Source organism: Vespa velutina, chromosome 10 (assembly GCF_912470025.1).
Source record: "Vespa velutina chromosome 10, iVesVel2.1, whole genome shotgun sequence".
Taxonomy (NCBI): domain Eukaryota; kingdom Metazoa; phylum Arthropoda; class Insecta; order Hymenoptera; family Vespidae; genus Vespa; species Vespa velutina.
The window spans coordinates 3,078,934-3,101,145 of NC_062197.1; the positions used below are offsets into that span (position 1 = coordinate 3,078,934).

Genomic DNA, 22,212 nt, shown 5'->3' on the forward strand with positions numbered 1-22,212 from the left:
GCGCGCAAGCGCTTTCATACTTTTAAACGGACTACTCCCTTGGCTGCGTAATAAAATTTAATGAAGGGATTAAATGTTTATTTCTTGTTTTCTTCGCACGCTTTAGTCATTTACGTATTAATTAATGCGAGCGCCGCGAATATAGCGAAAATTTTAAACTGACTATAATGAGTCCTGCGCGATTCTTTTTATTTTACTTTTTCTTTTTCTTTTTTTTTTCATTCTTTTTCCTTTTTCTTTTCTTTTTTTTCTTTCTTTCTTTCTTTTTTTTATTTTTTTACTTTTCTTTTTCTCATAAATTCAAGCAGGTAGCGAAATAAAAATTGTATTAAAAACATAAAAGAAAAGAAAAGAAACTTTGGCCGTCGTATCAACGCTGCTTTCGTTATGATATAAATATTAAAACAGCAATAAACATTGGTCGTAATTTGTACATTAAATAAATAAACAAATAAATATATATATATATATATATATATATATATATATATATATATATGTGTATATACGTTCTGTGACGTACAGTAGTATCAATAGGATCGACTTTTGTTGTTGAGATTTGAGTTATCTTTCTGTTCTCTTTAGAAGCATAAACGGCGCCTAAAGATCCAAGAGTAAGTATAACCATATTACAGCCTTTAGAAAATAAAATGTCGATTGCATTTTGCGCATTCGATAACATCAGTGGTTGTACTCCTGTTATTAATTCAGCCTGGAAAATAAATTAATATTTCTTTCTAATAAGTAACAATAAAATTCATTCGCGTATCTATAATTTTATTTATTATAATCATCAAACTATGCTCTCATTGTTTCTTATTAATTTACTTTCAACCCACCTCGGTCTCGTTAATACAAAATATGTCGCACAATTCGAAAATCTCTGGATGGATATTCTCTACGGCCGGTGAACCATTCACAATTGAAAGCCCTATCGCATCGTTATAGATAATTATACTAATTGTTTGTCTCCCGTGTTAATATTATTGCAATATAAAATTTCAATGAAACAATGTTAAATAATGATTAACACGAACCATGGCCCTTATGGATTCGTAAAGCTTGCAAAGTAGCGTCTAATGGTGATTCAAATTGACATAGTAACACCGTGGCATTTTTAATTAAATCGGCAGAATATATAACTTGATCAACGCTTAAAAGGTCATTAGCTCCTGGTACGACCACTATACTATTTTCTCCTAAAAACGAGTGAGTTTAAAAATTATTATAATTGTTGATTATAATTTTCATACGTATGTACGTTGGTTTCTGTGTATTCAATTTACTTAAGACGATTTTTACTATTAAAGTAAGTACAAGATGGATCAAAAGTTCTTCAGTATGTTTAAATATCAATTATTCTTTGACGAGACTTTTTAGACTAATTCTTTTATTATTTTTATTATTATTATTATTATTATTTTTGGATTTTTTTTTTCAATCTCCAATCCTAAAAAGTCTCGAAAAAGAGTAATTGATTTTTCAAATTACTTGAAAACTTTATATGTCATAAAATTCATTCATATCTTTCTTATCCTTCAACGATGATAATATCACGAACCTCTATTGCGAATTCGTAATATAGTATAAAGTACGACGTTTGAAAAAAAATAGAGATAATTTATCATTACAATTACGATCATTACGTTATCTCAAACATCTTATGTAATAAAGATAACACGAATATATATCATTGTTTTTTTTTCTTCCTTTTTCTCCTTAACATTACATACCGTTACTAGCAACTGTAATATGAGCTATTCCACTTTGTTTATCCTTTTGTATTTGAATATACGCAGTATCTACATTTTCCTTTTTCAATATATCCAAATAAGTTTTTGCATAATTGTCGTTACCCAACTATTATAAAGAAGAAAAGAAAAAAATTGATTGAGATAATAATGTATAATTTACATAATTATCTACAATTGTCTATATGTTTAAAATAAATATTGTAAGAGTCATTACTGAAATTTTGTTACAAAATCAAATTATGTAGATTTAAATATAAAAAATTGCTTAATGAACGATTATGAATTTAGGTATGATTTTTAAAAATTAAAATAAATTTATATAATTACAAAGAAAGAAATATTATTACTGATCCAATAAGCGTCGTTGTTGCACCAAGTTTAGCAGCACTCACACATTGATTAGCACCCTTCCCACCATATTTTATTTTAAATTCGCTACCAAATATTGTCTCTCCAGGTTTTGGTAAGCGAGATGCATAGCTAAAAAATTAATGTCCTGATTGTGTAATTATCAAGTTATCTTTATCTAACAAAACCTTTTTCTTCATTCACTAATGAATTAAATAAATTATATATTAAAACATAAAAAAATAATCATATAATTACAAATAAATGAAGTCTTTCAAGATCTGGTAAAAACACAATTGAATTTTTTTAAATTATAGAGGACATTAAACAAATATAAATATATAATATTTTATAATATAAAGTGTCAAAAATTTTCAAACTTACCAAGTAAAGTCTATCATACATGAACCAAGGACAACTATATTCGTACTCATTATTTTCACAAAATTATTTTGATAATTAAAGATATTAATGTTACCGTTTTTCGATGAATTAAACTTTGAAAACGTCTTGAACGAGATTATTATACGAAATGTCTTTACTTTCACGGAACAACTGTAGAAAACCTAAGTATAAATTGATAATTTCTGTTATCTTTGTTACGAAATACAAGACGTATCTAAGTGTAACGATAATGCATGATTTCAATATACATATATACATAACCTAGCAGTTTGCGAATAGGTTATTTTTTCTATCTATTTCAAACATTTATGCCATAATTGCATACCTTTGTACCTAATTCTGTTTTTCTCTATCAAAAAATATTATATTAATTAATGAATTAAATAAACCAAAAAATAAATACGATCATACTCGTGACTTCATCTAACCTAACCTATCTATAAAAAAAGTTTTACTTTAACGGACTTATATTTATAAAAAAAAAGTTGTCTAAAATAGATTTTTTATATAAGTCGACTGTGTCAGTACCAATAATAATCGTGCCATCTTTTTCATATTCTTAAACCTGAAATGCTATGTGATGTTGATAATACAATCATAACATACCTATTGGAAAATGCAATTTATTCCTTACACTGCCATCTGTAGCAAAACATTACAATCATAATTGACAATAACTTACTCTTTCTCTTTCTCTCTCTCTTCTTTCTCTCTGTCTCTCTTTCTCTTTTCAACCGCGAACTAAAAGATTATTAAACAGAGTAGTAATCACTGAGCGTCCATCTTTAACAACTTCGGTTGAAAGGATACGTTTTCAATGTTTAATGATGTTTGATGCAGCCATTTTATGTGTCATATATTGAAATATTGTACATTTTACTTAACGAATTTAACGAGGATAATAATAATTATAAAAATAACATAAATAATATAATAAAATAACATAAGTATCATAATAAAAGAAATTAATATCTTAAACTAAAAAAAATCGTAATGTAAACCGTCTAGTATTCTGATTGGACGGTGTTGATGTAGACTAAAGAATCGTCCAATCAAAATTCAATGCAGTCAATTTTCCTCCTTGTCATGGTTTTTTATATTTCAAAATTAATTTTTCAATGTTAACAAACAAATATAAAATTTTATAAAAATCAGGAATACTCAATAATATATATATATATGTATATATATAATTGATTTTAGTAATTAATGTTATTAATAATTTACATTAATAAATAATTATATTTAAAAATATTTCTTTATTGTAATTAGATGTTACTTATATATTTCCTAAAAAATATTATAATATATATATTAGATGTTTTAATATAATAGATTTATTTTTATTTCATTTACTTTATTCGTTGAGATAAAATTTATAACACAAATTTAAAGATGTAATTAAAATATCTTTTGGTTCACTAAATAATTTACACATAAATTTTACAAGATATATAAATACAAAAAATGCATTATGATCTTAAACAAAATCTAAATAATTCCCTTTATATTTTTGCCATTCTAATTAAATCTGCTGTATATACACGCACACACACATACACATATAAATCTTTAAGATATATATGTTTCGTATCATGATATTTCCATATCCATACTTTAACTATCCTGTAATTTACATATTTATACTTTACTATCTTATAATTTATTGAAAAATAAATAATTAAGATATTTCGTAAGAAAATTTTTTCCAACAAAATATATTTGTAATAAATCCATGTGAAAAATAATAATAAGTTAAATAAGATTATCCAATCATGGTGTTTATAACGCGACGCATCGAAATTTGTATATTCACCATATTTATATACGTCGTTGAAACTGATTAAAATCTCAAGAATTTATTGTTGCAGATATTATTAAAAATACTTGAAAGGATAGAAAGCGGAATTTGATATGTAACGAATTATCTGTATAACATTCTAATCGCATAAATTGTTAATATCTGGAAAAAGTTGTGACCAGTTTGAAAAATGTAGTTACATATATACTAACTTAAACATATATCAAATTCATAAATTTAAGATTTTTAAAGAGAATTGCACAAAATTTCAAGAAAATTTATTAATATTCAATCAAGATAGTTATTATTATTACGTAAATTAATATATATATATATATATATATATATGTGTATATGTGCACACACGTATATATATATATATATAATATTCAACATATATAAAATATTTTTTATCAGTGCATATATTTTATCTATAGTAATATATACATATGTATTGGTAACATACTTATACTTAGAGAAAAAAAAAAAAAAAAAAAAAAAAAAAAAAAAAAAATAAAACGATAGCTTTTTTTTTTTTTTTTTATATAATTGAAGATTAAATTAATGATTGAATTACATTATTATACAGTATGTCAAATACTTTTGAATCTCAATGGATTCTTATTATGTTATGAACATATAAAACTAACAATTATTACTTTCACACACCTTTTTCGTGAAACATCGAAATCTGTTTTCCGGAAAGTTTCTCTGTGCGTTTCTCCATATGTATATTGTATATATGGATATGTCGATAGTCAGTTCGATATAGATAGTTCTATAGTTTCAGTCAGTTTAAGAAGCTTCACGTGTTTATATGTATATATATATATATATGTATATGTATATATATATATCTATTTTTTCTTCAAATTGTTAAGGTGTCATAAAAGGCCGTTATAATAATCGAAGTAATGAAATGAACATTTTTTTCTCTCATGATTATGTTATACGCTTCAGTCGCGTATACGTTCATCCAAATACATGTGTAAAAAGTTTACTTTTTATTAATTAACCCTAGTTACAAAGTAGAGAGTGAAACGAGAAACAACGCTATATAGAAAGAAAAAGAAAAAAAAACACAAAAATTTATCGAATTTATACGTTTTCTCCGAGTTAAATACCATATCCCTTTTCTCGTTATGTACTATTTATAAATTTTCACAGTAAAAATAATGGCTGGGGTATTCGATATTGAATTGCACGAAGGTGATAACGTAAATCAGGATGAATCCGACGACGATGTTATTGAGACCAGAGAGGTAATTTATTTTAGTCGTAATAACATTATGACAATTTCTTCTTCCTTTTTCTTTTCTTTTCTTTTCTTTTCTTTTCTTTTCTTTTTTTTTTCCTTCCTTTTTAATAATCCCACCTGTTTTCTTTTTTGTTTTTAGGAAGAATATAGTCATGCCTCAAATGTAGACACAATGTTGGAGTAAGTATGCATATTGAGTCAATATATTATATCTAATGTCCTTCTTGTTGTATTTAGATTCAAATAATAATGCACACATTTAAATACGAATGATTGAAAGAATTATTAAAATTGTATATACACATTGTTGATCCACGATATCTGTCTTAATAGATTTCTACTTGATAAAGTAATTTTACATATGTTTAGATCTGATAATTTGGAAAGAGTACAATTGTCAGAACAAAATGTTAATCCGGGACAAGAGAAGACAGGTCCCCAGGATTTTGAATTATGTAAAATCCTTGGTGAGGGAGGATATGGAAAAGTTTTTCAAGTTAGGAAAGTTACAGGCCAAGATAAAGGCAGCATTTTTGCTATGAAAGTAAGGAAAACATTACTATAATTAGAAAGATATTTGTTATTTCTGAATTATAAGTAATATCATCAATAATACAAACAACATGTTTAAAATATACAAACATATTAGAACAATACGAGTAAATAAATAAGAGAAAGATATATACTATCTTTTTATATTTTATGTTAGGTATTACGTAAGGCATCTATTATAAGAAACCAAAAAGATACAGCGCATACTAAAGCAGAGAGAAATATATTAGAAGCTGTCAAAGTAACTATATTGATTATATTTTTTACACTCTTAATCATATATATATATATATATATATGCATCATATATAAAATATTTTTACAGCATCCATTTATTGTTAATTTAATGTATGCTTTTCAAACTGGAGGTAAATTATATTTGATTTTGGAATATTTATGCGGTGGAGAACTTTTTACATATTTGGATCGAGAAGGCATCTTTTTAGAAGATACAGCATGGTATGTAGGTGTCGTATTATTTTTTAAATTTATATTATATATTTTGAAAGAGAAAAGAAAAATTATTTATTGAACCAATCAAATTGTAACTTAATTATATATTTTATTTGTATATGTCTGTACAGTTTTTATTTATCCGAGATTATACTTGCCCTGCAACATCTTCATAATCAAGGAATCATATATAGGTATATCTAATCTCTTTCATAAGTTATCTTGTTACAATGTTTGTATTTTTCCCTAATATATTTTTATATAATATTATATACTTACAGAGATTTAAAACCAGAAAATATTTTATTGGATGGAGAAGGTCATGTAAAATTAACTGATTTTGGCCTTTGTAAAGAACATATACAAGATGGTACAGTGACTCATACATTCTGCGGAACCATAGAGTACATGCAAGTATTGATCATCTATCTTTTTCGATAAATAAAAATTTACAGCTATTTTATTTAAGTAGATATTTTATTAGTATTGATTATAAAATTTAGGGCTCCTGAGATCTTGACAAGAAGTGGGCATGGAAAAGCTGTTGATTGGTGGAGTTTAGGTGCTTTGATGTTTGATATGCTCACAGGAATGGTACAGTATTATGAATAACAGTGTTATCTGATATATATATATATATATATATATATATATATATATATATATATATATATATATATATATATTTACAATATAATAAAAAATACATGTGATTATTATAAAATTTATTATTAACAGCCTCCATTCACCGGAGATGATAGAAGAAAAACAATTGAAAAAATATTAAGAGGAAAATTATGTCTTCCACAATATCTTACACCCGATGCAAGAGATCTAATTCGTAAACTGTTAAAGGTTTTTAATTATTATTATAGTTACATAGTACATGATGATATTATAATAAATTACTTTAATATATATTTTGAAATTTATAGAGGCAAGTTGGTCAAAGATTAGGATCTGGACCTGAAGATGCAGAGCAAATAATACATCATAATTTTTTTAAACATATTAATTGGGAAGATGTTATTTCACGAAAATTGGAACCTCCATTTAAACCATCACTGGTAAATGTTATTTTTGTACTTATTTAATTCGCATTCTAAATAGATGTTTAACATGATTCTCGATAATATATATCAATAATAATAATTTTGTAGAAAAGTGCAGATGATACATCACAATTTGATGAACAATTCACTGCAACCATTCCAGTAGATTCGCCTGTTGAGAGCACTTTAAGCGAATCCGCAAATATGATATTTCAAGTAAGTGTACTAATTTGCTAATGTGATGATGATTTATTTACAAAAGAAGTAAAATAAGTCAAATCTTGATCTCATTTATAGGGTTTTACATATGTGGCGCCAAGCGTTTTAGAAGAAATGTATACACAACCAAGAGTTATAAATGCTAGGAGTCCACGCAGAGAACTTTTAAATACTGGTTTTAGTGGTAGTCTTCACAGTTTATCACCAAGGACTCCAGAAACGCACCTTCGTACGCCTTCTCAGTTTCATCAACTTAGGTAAATTATATCTAAGTAATTAAAATACCTTTACTCCTCAGGATTATAGAGCATTATAAAATGTATTTATAGAGAAAAATAACATACATGTAGGGCTGGCACTATACAATCTCTAATGTGTTTATTACCTGCATATGTATGGTATAATACTATTTCCTTTTCATTTCTTTTTTCTTTTTTTTTTTTTCAATATTGTTAGTAGCTAAATATATTTTTATATATAAATAAATAGAAATGAAACTTTTATCACAGCAACGTTCTTAAGGTAATTAAAAAAAAAAGGGGTGCCAATCCTAAAAAATGAAAATTAATGTCTCTGCTAATGTAATTATTTCGTTACTTTTCATATAATATCAATGAAATTGGCAAACAATTGATATATGCTGATTTTTAGGCATCATATAGTAGGGCACAATAACATAGAAGATACTGAAATGATGGACGTTGGTCGACTACAGAATCATTTATAGTGGTCAGTGTTTAATAATGCAAACTTATAGGACATTATTGAACTTCCAAAATTATATTGCAGAATTAATGTTTCTGCTATGAAAAATTGGTTATGCAATGATCTGCATAATTGGGTCTGTAAAGGTCCAAGATGCACATTTAGCTAATTTTTCAGTTTCTATAAATATATATGTGTATGTATGTTATGTATATGTGTATATATATATATATACACATATATACATATATATGATGGAAATTATGATAAAATATTAACTTTTTGCTACAGAGGCAGTAATGTTAATTATATACTGCTCTTATAGAACATATAATTATTGAAGTGATGAAATATAAATTTGAAGTATATACATATAATGAAATATGTATTTTACATATCACCACATATTGGTTTTGTGATTATTCTTCATTTCAATCAGGAATAATATATTTACATGCATGAAAACAGATGTGATGAAAATGGGGAATTATATTACAATAAGTTACTCCAAGTGCTCTCTTTTTCTCTCTCTCTCTCTCTTTCTCTCTCTCTCTCTCTTTCTCTTTAATTGGTGTATTAAATATATCAATAATATTAAATATTAATAATCCAGTATAAAAATAATTTTAAAAAAAAACGAAAATAAAAATGAGAATTGCAAGGAAAGACAAATTCAAATTCTCATTCAAATTACAATTCTAATTAATATAAATATAAGAACAAATAACCTAGTGAAGATAAATATAAATTAAAAAGATTAAGAGTGGATTATGATAAATGAATTATGTCTAAATTAGATATTAGACTAGTATCAAGAATAATCTTCAAAATCAATGTTTAGTGGGACGTAAAAAACATGTTTTAATATACATAAAATCAATATTTCATCGTGTTATAATAAAATATAAACTTTGTGCTATAAGAATATTAACGCTAATCATGCTTAATAACTTCATAAAATATTGTAAAACAGGAGTTATGCATCATATGTTTTATGTAGCTGCTCACTGGATACTATTCTGTAATATATGAGATAATAATGTCGTTAGTTAATGATACAATAATTATGAACAAATTAATTACTATTCAAACAGAATTTTAACTGCCCAATATTCATAGCTGTTGTTCTCAGGTAGTGTTACACAGTTTGATATTTATACTTTATTCTATTTAGAAGTAAAAAGGAGGAAAATGGAAAAAATGCAAATGAAAAACAGAGTTTAATGTAAGTAAAAAGATTGTTATTATTAACACTTTCTTGATATTAAATTAATAAGAATGAAATAACACTACTTTGCAAATACAATTTAAATAGTATTCTTATCACACTTCTATGTCAAAAGATTGAATATATTTGAAAGGTACAAAGTGTAGTAAATAAACGTATTTTATTGTGAAATAAATGCTTTATTATTATATTGCATCCATTTACACAATGATAGGAATAAAGTAGTATATCATGTTTATCTTTTTTATCACACACACATATATATATATATAAACTTTTATATATATATATATGTGTATGTGTATATGTACATATATATATATATATATATATATATATATATATGTACATATATATTTAAAGTAACGGCGATAATTATCAATGATTTCGTTGATAAGGAAAATATATTTTTATTTTTATGAGTAACATCTTTAGTTTTATATATTTAACATACTTCAATGACCGATAATACAATAATAACTTATATTACATTATAAATGGTTTTTTATTAATTAATTTAAATCATATACTCCCCAAAAAAGAAAAAAGTGAATTATTATTCTTATACAATAAAAAATTATTTAATGTAAAAATATAAATTTAATCATGTAATTATTTCCTATAAATTATATTTGCATTATTTTCCTTTTTTTTTTTTTTCAATCTTCAGCATAATGCTTTACTTTCTTTCAGTGTTTTTTACGTTTCTTGTCACTATGTAATTCATTATTTTTTCTTTTACGACTTTCGCAATCAATGGTCTTTTCTCTGTTCCTTTTTTCATCCTTTATTTTATTACTTGATTTGTATTTATCCTCCAATTTGTGCTTTGTTTTTCGTTCTTTATCTTTATGTCGATTAAAATTATGATTTGCATGAGAATTTAGGCCTGTCTTTCCTTGTGATTTCCTTTTGTGCTTCCATTTTTTTCTATTACTTTCTGTACTGGAACTATCACTACTACTACTGCTAGAATCATCACTGATACTATTCTTGCTATTTTTACAATTGCTATCGCTTGAACTTCCACTGTCACTACTACTACTACTGCCATGAGACCTTTTACTATTTCGAACTTTTCTCTTCTTCAATTTTTTGTGCTTTATTTTCATATTTTTCTTCTCAAGCTTTTGAAGTTTTCTGGAAAAAAAAAGAAAAAATAATATAAATTTTAATTAAAAAAACCATTTGATATAACTTAAAATATATATTTCATATTGGTCTAAAAAGAGACTATATTTTACTTTAGCAATTTTTTCTTTTCTTGTTTTGAAAGAGTCTTTAGAAATGTAATCTCAGAATTTTCTTCGTCATCAGAAACCATTAAATGCTCGTGTCCAGGTACACGTAAATGTTGTTGGGCATCCAATGCAGATCTGAATATCAATAAGAACGCAATATTAGTGAATAATAAATCCTAAGTTATATTTTAAATGAAGCAATAATTTTATTCTTCACATTTTTCTTACTTCTTAAGAGCTAATCCATCTTCTCGCATTTGTTGCACTAAAGTTAAAGCGTCCGGTGTTTGCGGTAAGTTTGAATTATTTGCCATTACTACGCTCATTGCTTGACTATATAAAGGACATTCTTTATCTAGAAATAATAAAAAAGACATGTGTTTCTAACATCATAGATACATAATAAATTTATATGAAATAAAGATAAATTTAATAGAAACCTGTATTTATGTGGCCCCACTTGTGACATTTAATACATCTAACATTTCGAACTTGAATGCCAAAAGGTTGATCTCTTATTTCGCTATCTCCTTTACAATAACTTTCTCTTGGAGCATTATACTTGCGTTGCCATTCAAATTTATATTCTGGTTCATTATCTTCTTTTTCTCTTTCTTTCTTTGCTCCTGGAGGAGGCTCATACATAAAATTAACACTTAATTTATCTTTGCTCTCTTTACTTAAAAGTGCTCTGTAAAATAATTAAATTAAATCTGAAATTCGTGTCATTCTAATAATTACACCCTATATCTATAGTAATAGATGATTTACTTGTTATTATGAAGATCTTGCTCTTTCTCATATTGAACGCGTAATTCTTCTTGCTTCTTTTTGTAAGCTTCAGCTTGTTGTTCTGCCATCCATACCTATAAGATTCATTTTGATTAATATAACCATAAATGACAAGATAACGCTCTTGAAAAAGAAAGGTTAAAAAAATTGTACGCACTCGTTTTAGATTGTCTCTCGAAGCTGGATGAAAAAATTTCTTGCACATATAATTATTAAATCCCTTCCCCATATTTAATAATTAACTATACAATTTATTTCAAATAAAAAGAAAAATATTTATTTCTAAATTTTTTTTCAAGACTTTTTGACGTTAATAAGTATCACTGAATGCCATTTGATATCGGTAGCCATTATAAAATTTTTATAAAATAACCTAGTCATTTTTTAACTAAATTATTTTCATATTCGTAAAAATAATTTTGTAATTTTTTTTATAAAAATATAACATAATCTCTTATTTAACTAAGTTTAAGACTCCCTAATTATTACTATCTAAAAATAAAATAAAGTAATATTAACATTTTTTTTTCTCTTTTTTTTTTTTTTTTTTTAATATTTCTTTTGACTCATGCGTCAGTTGAAAAAGGAAATGTGACGTAACTTAACCTCATGTTGATGGTTGCTATCAATTGTTGTCAGCTTATATTTGAACACAAGTGATAAGTTTATTCCTTATAATTGTTGTTTTGTGTGAAATAAAATATATAAAATAAAATATGTTAAATACAGAATTAGAATTTTTTAATGGTGACTTTATTGGACATTGTTAAAAATATTATTTAAATGCATCGATGTATGCGATCAACCTTGGTCATTCTCTTCTTAATGTTGAGTCGTTGACTTATATTTTCTAATAAATAACGTGTCCCAATATAATATCATTGTAATTTCATCTGTAATAGTTCATTCAAAAAGTTTGTACAGGATGAAAATCAACGAAAAAAATATGGTAGCATTTGCGACATCCGCAACACCGGTAGATAGAGAAGGCTGGTTAAATAAACGCGGTGAAGTTAATCGTGGATATCAACGAAGATGGTTCGTTCTTAAAGGGAACATATTATTTTATTTTGATCGACGCGGTGATAAAGAACCTGTAGGTATGATCGTTCTTGAAGGATGTACCATCGAATTGACAGAAGATGAAGAACAGTTTGGATTTAAAATTGTATTCCATGGTCCAAACAATAGAAGCTATGCACTTGCAGCTGAGTCACAAGTAAATTATTATAGAAATTACAAGATAATACATATTTATTATAAATTATTCAAATTATAACTATTTATTAAAATTTTATTACCTGTAGGAATCAATGGAACAATGGATGAAAGGTTTGGCATGTGCCAGTTATGATTATATGAGGTTGATGGTAGCAGAATTACAACGGCAATTAGATGCTGCAGAAGAAGAAGTTGAAACACTAACTCCACCACCTCAATCTCCTAAGGCACCACCAAGACAAAGACACAATCCTTTTAACAAGCCAGAATCTCATCATCGTTCTCAGAGCGTTAGATCTGCACCTGGTAGAACAGAAAATGTACCTCGTACAAGAATTACATTTAGGGAATTACATACGGCATATGGAAGAAGAATTCTGGCAGATTTGAATGCATGGAGACACGCAAAAAAAAACGCAGAAGCACCATTGATAACTCTGTAATTAGTGATTGTTCAATTGTAAATATTTATATTGAAAGTATATTACTGTTCTTGGAGTGTTAAATAAGTTTAGTTGTAATATAAAAAATACTTTTCTTTCTCTTCATTTATATAATGCTTTAAATTATTTTCTATTTTATCTTAAGTCTTTATGATACATTAAATACTTATATATATATATATACACAGGATGTGATAAAGTGTAATTAATATAGAAATTTATGTACATATATTTTATTATCATTTAATAGTGGAAATACATGGAATAAATCAATAGCCATGCATGAATATCACAGAACCAATTTATATAAAATGATATATATTAATTGCATATAGTGCAAAATATTGCAAAATATAATATACAGCAATATTTATATTTAAAAAATATAATATACAGCAAATACTGCAAAAATGTTGTAGTAGAGTTATTCATTAGAAGTTTTCTCTTTTGTACAAGCCTTCACATAAACGTATTGAATATGATTACATAAAATATTATTTTCAACTTGTGCATTTTCTAACTGTTCACAGTAAAAAATATATAGTATGTTTTTATTAACAATATATAGAAAGTCTAATATTATATATTGTACAAATCAATGTTAAACTAACATTTTAATGCATTATTAGTATTATTAATTTTACATTAGAATAAAATATTCAAATGAAGCATAGCATATTTTATTTAATACTTATTAAAAATCTACCTTAAAATGAGATTTTCAATTTCTACATATACGCATATAAAAAGCTATGCAATATTTATCATACGTTTATATGCAACTATTTTTTAATGCACAAAGCAGTATGATTTACATGATACAATTTCTGCGGATTCGTTTAAATATTCTAATAATAAATTATATATTAAAATACTTTTAAATAATTCTTACAGCAAAATTTGAAAATTATACTTATTTAAACTTAAAAACATTTCTTTTCCTTGCATCACCAGGAAGATGACGTGCTCCTAAAAGGAGCCGAGCTTTGTCTTCTTCTTGAGGAGCAGATTCTTCTTGTGGACCCCTTGGTTTGATTTGCAATTTTTGTTTAATGGCTTGACTCAATATTACACGACGAGAATCGCTTTTCATTGCTAATAAAAGATCAAGCCATGTCCAAGTAACATTATGATATTCTAATGTTGGTATCACTAGCGCAAAATCTCGAACGTCTTCTAAATTTTTCTCTTTATTGCCCTACAAAAAATTGATCAAATTATATTCTAAAATAGTAAAGTCTATTTCAATTGATATATAAAAGTAATATTAAAATTACCTTGTAGGATACCCGAACAGGTACTTCTGGTATTTTAATGTATATAAACAATTTATTTTTATCAGCTCTCTCCTTCATTTTTTCTACATCATCTCTTCTTTCAATAGGTACATAAAAGGATGAATCTCGTTGCGGTGCTGGTGGTTCCTCGATTCCTTCCGGATCTCTTTCAGGGAAACAGAATTTTAGCATTGTATTGAAGAATTTTTTGGTTAATCCTAAAAACATAATAACGAATAATAACAATTATAGAATGTTATTTTATTCTCATTTGTTAGTTTCTTACCAATTGTTAAAGGAACTACATTAATTTCGAAATGTTCCTTTACTGAAATACCAGCAACAGGTGCTTTCTCTCTACAAAATACTCTTAAAGCCCTTTGCCTATCAACAGGCATATTACTTTGTAATTCAGTCGGAGTCAAAACTTCTGTGTAGATTTGATTGGGCAATAAATTTGTCATTCTAACATATCCTAACTCCAAAAGATGTTCCACCGAATCATCTGTTTTACTTGTTTTTGTATACAAGAAATTAGTCAGAATTAAGTCTGCTATACCTAATTGACCATCCGCGTCAGTGAGTCTCCATTGAGCATGCTTGAAACAAATTTCTGCTACTCTTGCAACTGCTGCTGGTTTATCTTTTAATGTCGTTGAAGCAGTCGGTGGTGCGGTAGTTTCTTTATAACAACTTAACATCACATCAAGCTCTTCAGCCTTTGCACTGAGTTGTTCCTTACATTCAAAAACTCGAGCTTCTAATCGTTCCATTTCAGCCAGTAAATCAGAACTTGATTCATCGGCAAGTGCTTTCTGTACTAGATATGTCTCGCGTTCTAATCTTCTCAATTTTGCAACTAATCCACGCACAGTATTTTGCAATTGTTGTATAGGTCGTTTTTGATCTTCAACAGAATGTAATTGTAATTGAAACCTCATTCTTTGTAATCTTTCGGAAGCTTCTTTTCTGCGTGGCTCTACATATAATAATAGATTATTTACAATATCCAAAATCATTGCATATTGTAAGGAGTTTGTGCATACATCTAAATCATGATGCATCAATGTAAATGCATCTGCAGCTGATAGTTCCTTTCTTTCCCATAAACTAACTTCTTCTCTTGGTGGCGGTGGAATATTATCTACAGATCCAACATCTAAAGCTTGACCATAGCCAACATAAAAAAACTCGCATTTACATCTTGATACAATACGTTGTAATTGATGTTGTGGTCCGCCAGCACCACCTACGGTCTGACTAACTACACCACCTACACTTTGACCTGATCCTACAAGAGCTGGTACATCTGGTAAGCCTGCTATCACTGTAGAATCTTTTTCCTAAAATCGTTCATTGTCAATAATGTTAATTTGTAACAGGAATAGTTTATAATAGTTAATTATACAGAAATATACCTGTATATTATCCAATGTTAACCACATAATATTGTCATCAATATTATCATCAATATTTGCACTAACTGTAGCATAATACTGCATACATTCTAAAGAACCAACCCAAGTAGTTTTTGAAACAAGTGTTCTCTCTTTCCATACAGGTCGATGAACCCTTTGTAATATTTCTGCTTTTGCTGCTGATAAAATTACATATCCACGTGTTTCAATTCCTTTCAATAATACTTGACTATTCACTAATGCAACTGTAAAGAAAATAATTTATAACATAATTCAAATTATAAAATAATCGAATGTTTTATTGGATAGGTTTGATCTCTTGTTCCATCTTACTGAGCCAATTTTTGTGTAAAACATCATCCTGATGACATGCTGCAAGTCCGCGTAATTGTTGACCTCTTGTTTGTACTGATAAATCATCACTGAATGCTACTGGTTTATTGGCAGCTTCAGCAATTAATCTCTGTAACATTCCAGCAGCTTCTCCTTGCTGTGGTTTAGAAGATGTTGATGGTGTTGCTTGGGTAGGTGTATTTTTTGATTCAACAGCTCTAATTCTATTTTTATGTGATGTAGAAGTACTTTCTCTATGAAAACCTTTTAGAGCTGCTGTTGATAAATTTTTTTTAAGTTGCTGAGTTTTAATAAATGAATCAAAAAGAGCAAATGCAACATCTCTGTTTGTTTTAGTCCAAGCTCCTTTCAAATCGTGTACAGCTAAACGATGAGTTGGATTATCACCGCTTACTCCTGTGACCATAGCTTCTCTTCCATAACTAACTCGAGCAACACTAAGACAATAACATTTCTCAACCGGCTGTCGTAATGAAGTACTTTCTTCTTCTTCTTGTAATGCACTTTTTAACCAAATTTCTGCGTCGTTTAATTCACAATTCATATAAATAACAGACCATTCTGCCCTTGGACGATGTATGAAGCCATCGTCGATCGGATGAAGAGCTAGATTATGTTCAGAACTACATGCTACTTTTCCACCAGTTACTTCAAATCCTCTTTGCATAGCAAAGGACATCCAGTAACTTACATGAAAACGATGAAATGCTAATGTTAATCTAACTTTTCTATAGTGCCTGCTTAATTGTTTTTTTCTTGGTCTAATATTCTTAAATAGTGGACCTTTTCTTGTAGGCCTTGTCGCACCTGACAATATAAACTTTAAATTCTCAAACCATCTGAGAGTACTGCCATAAAGCAAGGCTGTTGGTGCACTTGTCAGTGTGGGAGATCCAGTAGGTTTAGTTTCTAAAGATAAACTAACATTTAAATTTTGTGAACGAAATGCACGGAAAGAATCATGTTCTTGATTGCTAGAATACTCTGGTAATCTATCCGGAGCACAAGGTATTGCAGCATGATGATCTCTTGGATCACCCAAACAAACCCACGCTAATTTTATGCTTAATCTAACATTAGGTAAATGTAATAATCTACAGTCATCATATTTGCTGGCTGTACGAACGTATACATCGAAATCTCCTTTAATTATAATTTTTCCTTGTGTCCAATCAAGTTCTAGACCTGTCCATGTTAATTCCATTTCTTCTGTAGTATTATAAGGATCTAAAGAGCCATGTAATAAGACAGTTAATTGTTTCACACACAAAGTTATTCTTCCATGAAGGGCTAATCTCATTTTATCCCAAAATGGCAATGGGGGACTGGGATCCCGAGATGGATGGATTATCTTTTCAAAGCTAAGATTACATTGTGCTATAACTGGTTCCCAACATGGACCAAATGCATATCTGAATTTATCTATGTCCCAATTAAGGTCATGATAGTATTTTAGTGACGTCATTCCTCTTTCTACAACAATATCATCCCAAGGTGGTCCAATTTCAATTCGTACTGTACGTCTAGCCCTAGGTAGTGGTACCGCTTCAGCGCCAGCTAATCGTCCCCAAATACTAAGACTTTCAACTAAAAGTAGCGGTTGGGGAAAATCTCGCAATTGTAATTTCCATTCTGCACATTTTAAACTGATACCTCTGACCCAAAGTGTATTGAACTCCAGGCCATCCTCAGGCCAAGGAGTTTCTGGATCCATTTCTCTTATAGCTTTAGTTGCATTTTCTGTACCATTTATAGAAGGATCAGCCAAAGTCAATATTTCTAAATCCAACATAGACCAAGCAAATAATCTTGTTCTTGCTGGTCCTGTACGTTGCATTTGTTTCCATCTCTGTACATAGATCTCTGCATTTTTCTTATTCAGACTAGCATATAATTCTTCTACTTTGTCTTGTGGTAGAAGTAAGTGAGCACGACAAAGTTCTTGTACTTTAGTGTCCAACATCGCTTGACGTTTCAGACTTTCTTTATATTCATCTTCTAAAAGTTCATAATTATCTCGTAATCGAACTTCGAATGGATCATCACTTACTTCAAAAATCCACTCTTTAATCTGTAAATAATACATAGCAACGTTGAAAGTATGTAAATATAATTAATTTGTTTTATAATTATCCAAAAAATATATGTATATATATTTACTTTTATAATTAAATCACATGGCAAGTGTGTTTGTTTAATTGATCCTGTTGAATGAATATCCTTTAACCATTTCTTAATACTAAACAGTTCATTTTGTATAGCTTCGGTAAACTGATGTTCATAAGGAAAACAAGCTTTAACTGATTCAATATTGAGGGCCCAGGTTTCATTCCATTCTAAGAAAAATCCTTCATTATTTTGTCTTTCTAAACGTACTTCTTCATTGTTAGACACTCTAACTAATTCAAATCCTTCAATCATAATTATGTCAGCCATATCTAATGTCGCACGGATATAGTTAAGCTTCCATTCACCCTGTACCCAACGTAGTTGATCCGAAGAAAGTTCCAAGAAATGCTTTGGTGATATATCAATAGAAACAGTAATGCCTCCAGTAGCTAGTAAATCTATGAAACGCTTTTTTCTTTGAGTACCTACATCTCTATTCGTTAATGTTTCTTTGGATATAAGAGATCTAAAGTCTTTAGATTCCATCCAAAATAGTAAAAGACGTAAATGTAAGTTAGGGCTCCATGCTATGCTTGTACCATCAAGACTTATATTTATAATATCTGAACTAATAGCACATTTACATTTTCGTATAGCCAAAAATGGATGAGTTAAAGCTTGTGCATGTTGGCAAACAATTGGTTCATATTTATTAAGAGTTATAGCACTTACTCCTTCAGCAACTGCTACAAGTCGTTTAACATTATTCTCCATACTTGCAGCATCAAGACGCATCATAATGCATAACTCATTTTCGGCAATAAAAAAAATATTACAATTTGTAACTTTCAGATTTAATTGAGTAGCGTTTTCCGATCTTTTAATTTTTTCTTTTGTCGGTTTTATATATTTTTTACAACACCTGAAAAAAACATTCCCATATTATGAATGTAAAATTTGTAATGAAAATCATATTAGAAACATATGAATTTAAAAAATTACTTGAAAGCTTGCTCAAGGAATCGGGCGAGATCTAAACTCCATTCTGTTACAAGAGCATCTACAGCAATTCCTATAGCATTAGTACGAGTTGTTGCTAATAATACACCAACTGAAAGTGGACTACCCCAACAATGAGATGTTTCAAGATTATTTGTAATAGCTCCATTTAAAGCACAAAATAAAGATTCAATTATCAATTCTGTATTGCTATCTTCGATTTCACCTATTCAATAAAAAACTTAAATTATCAAAGTTCTATAAAATGCCAGAAGATAAAATTATTTAATTGAACTCAATTTATACCTAGGACTGTATTCAAAGAAAATTTCATGTGTGCTACTCCACAAGAAGCTTCTGGTGCATCCGGAAGCTTTATAACCAAAGATGAGTCATATAATTCAGTATTTATCTTAACTTCAACCCATGGCAGTTTACTAGTTAAGGACACGCGATCAACAGGTTTAGGTATTTCGTTTTGTGCACTTTGCAATATTGATTCCCAATCTTTGTAATCATAAAAGATTAAAAGACTACTCAATTGAACTGATATTTGTAAAATATCTTGCTCCATCTATGTGTAAAAAAAATATATATATATATATATATTTAAAAAAAAAATTAAAAAATATATATATATATATATATATATATAGATATATATATATATATATATATATATATATATATATATAAATATTAGAATAAATTTGAAAGAATATTACTATCTTGTAAGCTTACTTTTGCATCTATAAGTAATGATTGCAAAGTAACAACAGGAAATTTTCCACGAATGGACAACCCTTCTAAATTCACAGTGAAATTTAATTGAGGGCTGTGTGGCTGAAATTTTGCTATAGCTTGCAATCCTTTCATTATGCCTTCTAAGCCAATAATACCACCATCTTCTCGTCCTGCAATGACAGAAGAATTTCCTATCTTCAACATAAAGTCCTGAAATATCAATTATAAATGCTGTTAATACATATAATTATTAAGAAATAAATATAAAAATTAATTTTTACCTTTGGTATAATTGGTGCTAATCTAGCCAGCAGATTATCAGTAATTTTGCTATCTATGTTAGAACATGAAGATCCAGTTGTTAATGATTTTCTATCTCTTAAAAATTGCATAAGACCTGGTCCTCCAGAACCTTCTGTTTGTGTCACACCAACATACAATTTCTATAAATAAAATCTTGTTAAATATAATTTAATTAGAAAAAATAAATTTTGTATTATCCAATTATAAATGATAATGCTATGTGTCATTGTTATACCTCAACTGAAATTTCTCCTTGGGCTTTAAGAGTTGCTTCTGCTGTACCTGCAAAAGTGATCTGCGATAAACAAGCATCAGATGCATGTCTTAATAATTTCATTGCTCCTCCAGAAACTGTAGCAGAAGCTAACAGAGTACGAGCTCCGTGTACAACACTACCATCTAAACTGAGACTTTCTGCACTGCCATTAGCTAACCATCCATTACCAAGTGCAAGAAGACTCAAATTTTCAATATGTACAGCCATAAACTAAAAGATTATATGTATAAATATATTTAATAGAAATATATTTTTTAGAAATAATCAAAACATTGATAATATATATATATATATATGTTATAAAATATACATATATGTATATAAAATATATGTTACCTGTACAAATGTTATAATTATTGGTGAAATCTTTTTATCCCTAAAATCTAATAATTTACTTGCTTCTTTCGAATGATGATTAGATTCAATAGGAACATCTTTATTAATTCTAACATCACGCATAACTACTGCTAACAATTTAGCTACATCGCTGCTGAATAAACTGCTACGAACACTTATTTCTTCAACTTGCTAAAAGTAAACAGGACATATATATAAAAGTTAATGTTTAAATCAGAAGAATAGATAAGTAATATAAAAGTGATACTGACCAATGTAAAGCCATTCTTAGATATATTGACATCACGAAGAATAAAGTATGGTAAAGAAATATGACCAACCCTTAAATGTATTTTATATTTTCTTTTTACTAACCATGCTAAAAATCTTGGTATTACCCTATAATAATTTAATAATTACGGATCTGTTAGAATGATAAAAAAAAAAAAAAAAAATAAAGGAAAAGAAAATATACAGTTCTGTATATAAATCTGGTACTTACCAAGTAAAATTACAGTATAATATAAAAAAGGCTATAAAAAAGGCAAATAAGCCAGTCATTTTTAATTATATAATATTACATAATATTGCAAAAAATGTCATTCTCAGAATTATAAAATCTTCATATTATTAAAAACAATAGTTTTCTTTTAGATAGTTAAAACATTCACTTGTTGCAGGTTAACTTATTATGCCGACATATATAGACTTTTTAGGCAATTATTTTTTTCATACATTTATGTTATTCTTAGATTTGCTCTCGTTTCTTACGAAAACGATACATCGAAATATTGATCCTACATTGCAATGTGTTATCGAAAAATTTAATATACGTAATACTAAAAGTTACAAAAGTGACGTATTAAAAACTGACTTTCGCCATTTGTCCATCTCATCGTATACATTGTAAAGAATCTAGCAGG

At 27.8% G+C, this 22,212-nt stretch overlaps 5 protein-coding genes across 16 annotated transcripts in view; 2 read left to right on the top strand and 3 right to left on the bottom strand.

The window, feature by feature from the left end:
* The window catches only part of LOC124951951 (ribokinase-like), a 6,580-nt gene extending 3,446 nt beyond the window's left edge, over positions 1-3,134 (bottom strand). For 2 of the 4 annotated variants that reach the window (XM_047501088.1, XM_047501091.1), the window contains exons 1-7: positions 3,036-3,054; positions 2,487-2,668; positions 2,102-2,234; positions 1,734-1,860; positions 1,038-1,199; positions 840-931; positions 524-712 (exon numbers count right to left, since the gene is read on the bottom strand). In XM_047501088.1, coding sequence (XP_047357044.1) covers positions 524-712; positions 840-931; positions 1,038-1,199; positions 1,734-1,860; positions 2,102-2,234; positions 2,487-2,668; positions 3,036-3,053 — 903 coding nt within the window. In that variant the 5' untranslated portion in view covers position 3,054. The other 2 variants (XM_047501090.1, XM_047501089.1) reach the window with 2 other exon arrangements.
* Positions 3,135-4,354: 1,220 nt separating this feature from the next.
* LOC124952473 (ribosomal protein S6 kinase beta-1-like) lies at positions 4,355-10,046 on the top strand. Of its 6 annotated transcripts, none has more exons than XM_047502405.1 (14): positions 4,355-4,500; positions 5,476-5,570; positions 5,706-5,746; positions 5,936-6,110; positions 6,276-6,359; positions 6,444-6,577; positions 6,703-6,765; positions 6,853-6,981; positions 7,075-7,165; positions 7,310-7,426; positions 7,507-7,638; positions 7,732-7,839; positions 7,921-8,099; positions 8,494-10,046. In XM_047502405.1, the coding sequence occupies exons 2-14, from the start codon at positions 5,484-5,486 to the stop codon at positions 8,567-8,569; spliced, it is 1,416 nt and encodes a 471-aa protein (XP_047358361.1). In that variant the 5' UTR covers positions 4,355-4,500; positions 5,476-5,483; the 3' UTR covers positions 8,570-10,046. The 6 variants fall into 6 exon arrangements, with proteins under 6 accessions (XP_047358361.1, XP_047358367.1, XP_047358365.1 ...); XM_047502411.1 differs by lacking the exon at positions 4,355-4,500 and adding an exon at positions 4,737-4,744; XM_047502409.1 differs by lacking the exon at positions 4,355-4,500 and adding an exon at positions 5,003-5,021.
* Positions 10,047-10,313: 267 nt separating this feature from the next.
* On the bottom strand, positions 10,314-12,173 carry LOC124952475 (corepressor interacting with RBPJ 1). Its single transcript, XM_047502416.1, has 6 exons — positions 11,966-12,173; positions 11,788-11,882; positions 11,457-11,707; positions 11,245-11,371; positions 11,020-11,151; positions 10,314-10,915 (listed from the first exon to the last, which is right to left on the bottom strand). The coding sequence occupies exons 1-6, from the start codon at positions 12,035-12,037 to the stop codon at positions 10,465-10,467; spliced, it is 1,128 nt and encodes a 375-aa protein (XP_047358372.1). The 5' UTR covers positions 12,038-12,173; the 3' UTR covers positions 10,314-10,464.
* A 211-nt stretch (positions 12,174-12,384) lies between these two features.
* Positions 12,385-13,906, top strand: LOC124952478 (sesquipedalian-1). The gene is made up of 2 exons (XM_047502420.1): positions 12,385-13,027; positions 13,116-13,906. Exons 1-2 carry the CDS (start codon positions 12,734-12,736, stop codon positions 13,470-13,472), a joined length of 651 nt encoding a protein of 216 aa, XP_047358376.1. The 5' UTR covers positions 12,385-12,733; the 3' UTR covers positions 13,473-13,906.
* A 230-nt stretch (positions 13,907-14,136) lies between these two features.
* On the bottom strand, positions 14,137-22,158 carry LOC124952466 (protein KIAA0100). Of its 4 annotated transcripts, none has more exons than XM_047502381.1 (14): positions 21,792-22,150; positions 21,562-21,688; positions 21,353-21,481; positions 20,912-21,163; positions 20,655-20,816; positions 20,371-20,583; positions 19,936-20,203; positions 19,633-19,855; positions 18,682-19,552; positions 16,501-18,592; positions 16,168-16,412; positions 15,036-16,092; positions 14,750-14,967; positions 14,137-14,670 (listed from the first exon to the last, which is right to left on the bottom strand). In XM_047502381.1, the coding sequence occupies exons 1-14, from the start codon at positions 21,848-21,850 to the stop codon at positions 14,386-14,388; spliced, it is 6,201 nt and encodes a 2,066-aa protein (XP_047358337.1). In that variant the 5' UTR covers positions 21,851-22,150; the 3' UTR covers positions 14,137-14,385. The 4 variants fall into 4 exon arrangements, 3 of the variants coding, with proteins under 3 accessions (XP_047358337.1, XP_047358336.1, XP_047358338.1); XM_047502380.1 differs by having other exon boundaries at positions 21,290-21,481; XR_007101915.1 differs by having other exon boundaries at positions 14,528-14,670; positions 14,750-14,915; positions 21,290-21,481; positions 21,792-22,152.
* Between the last annotated feature and the right edge of the window lie 54 nt (positions 22,159-22,212).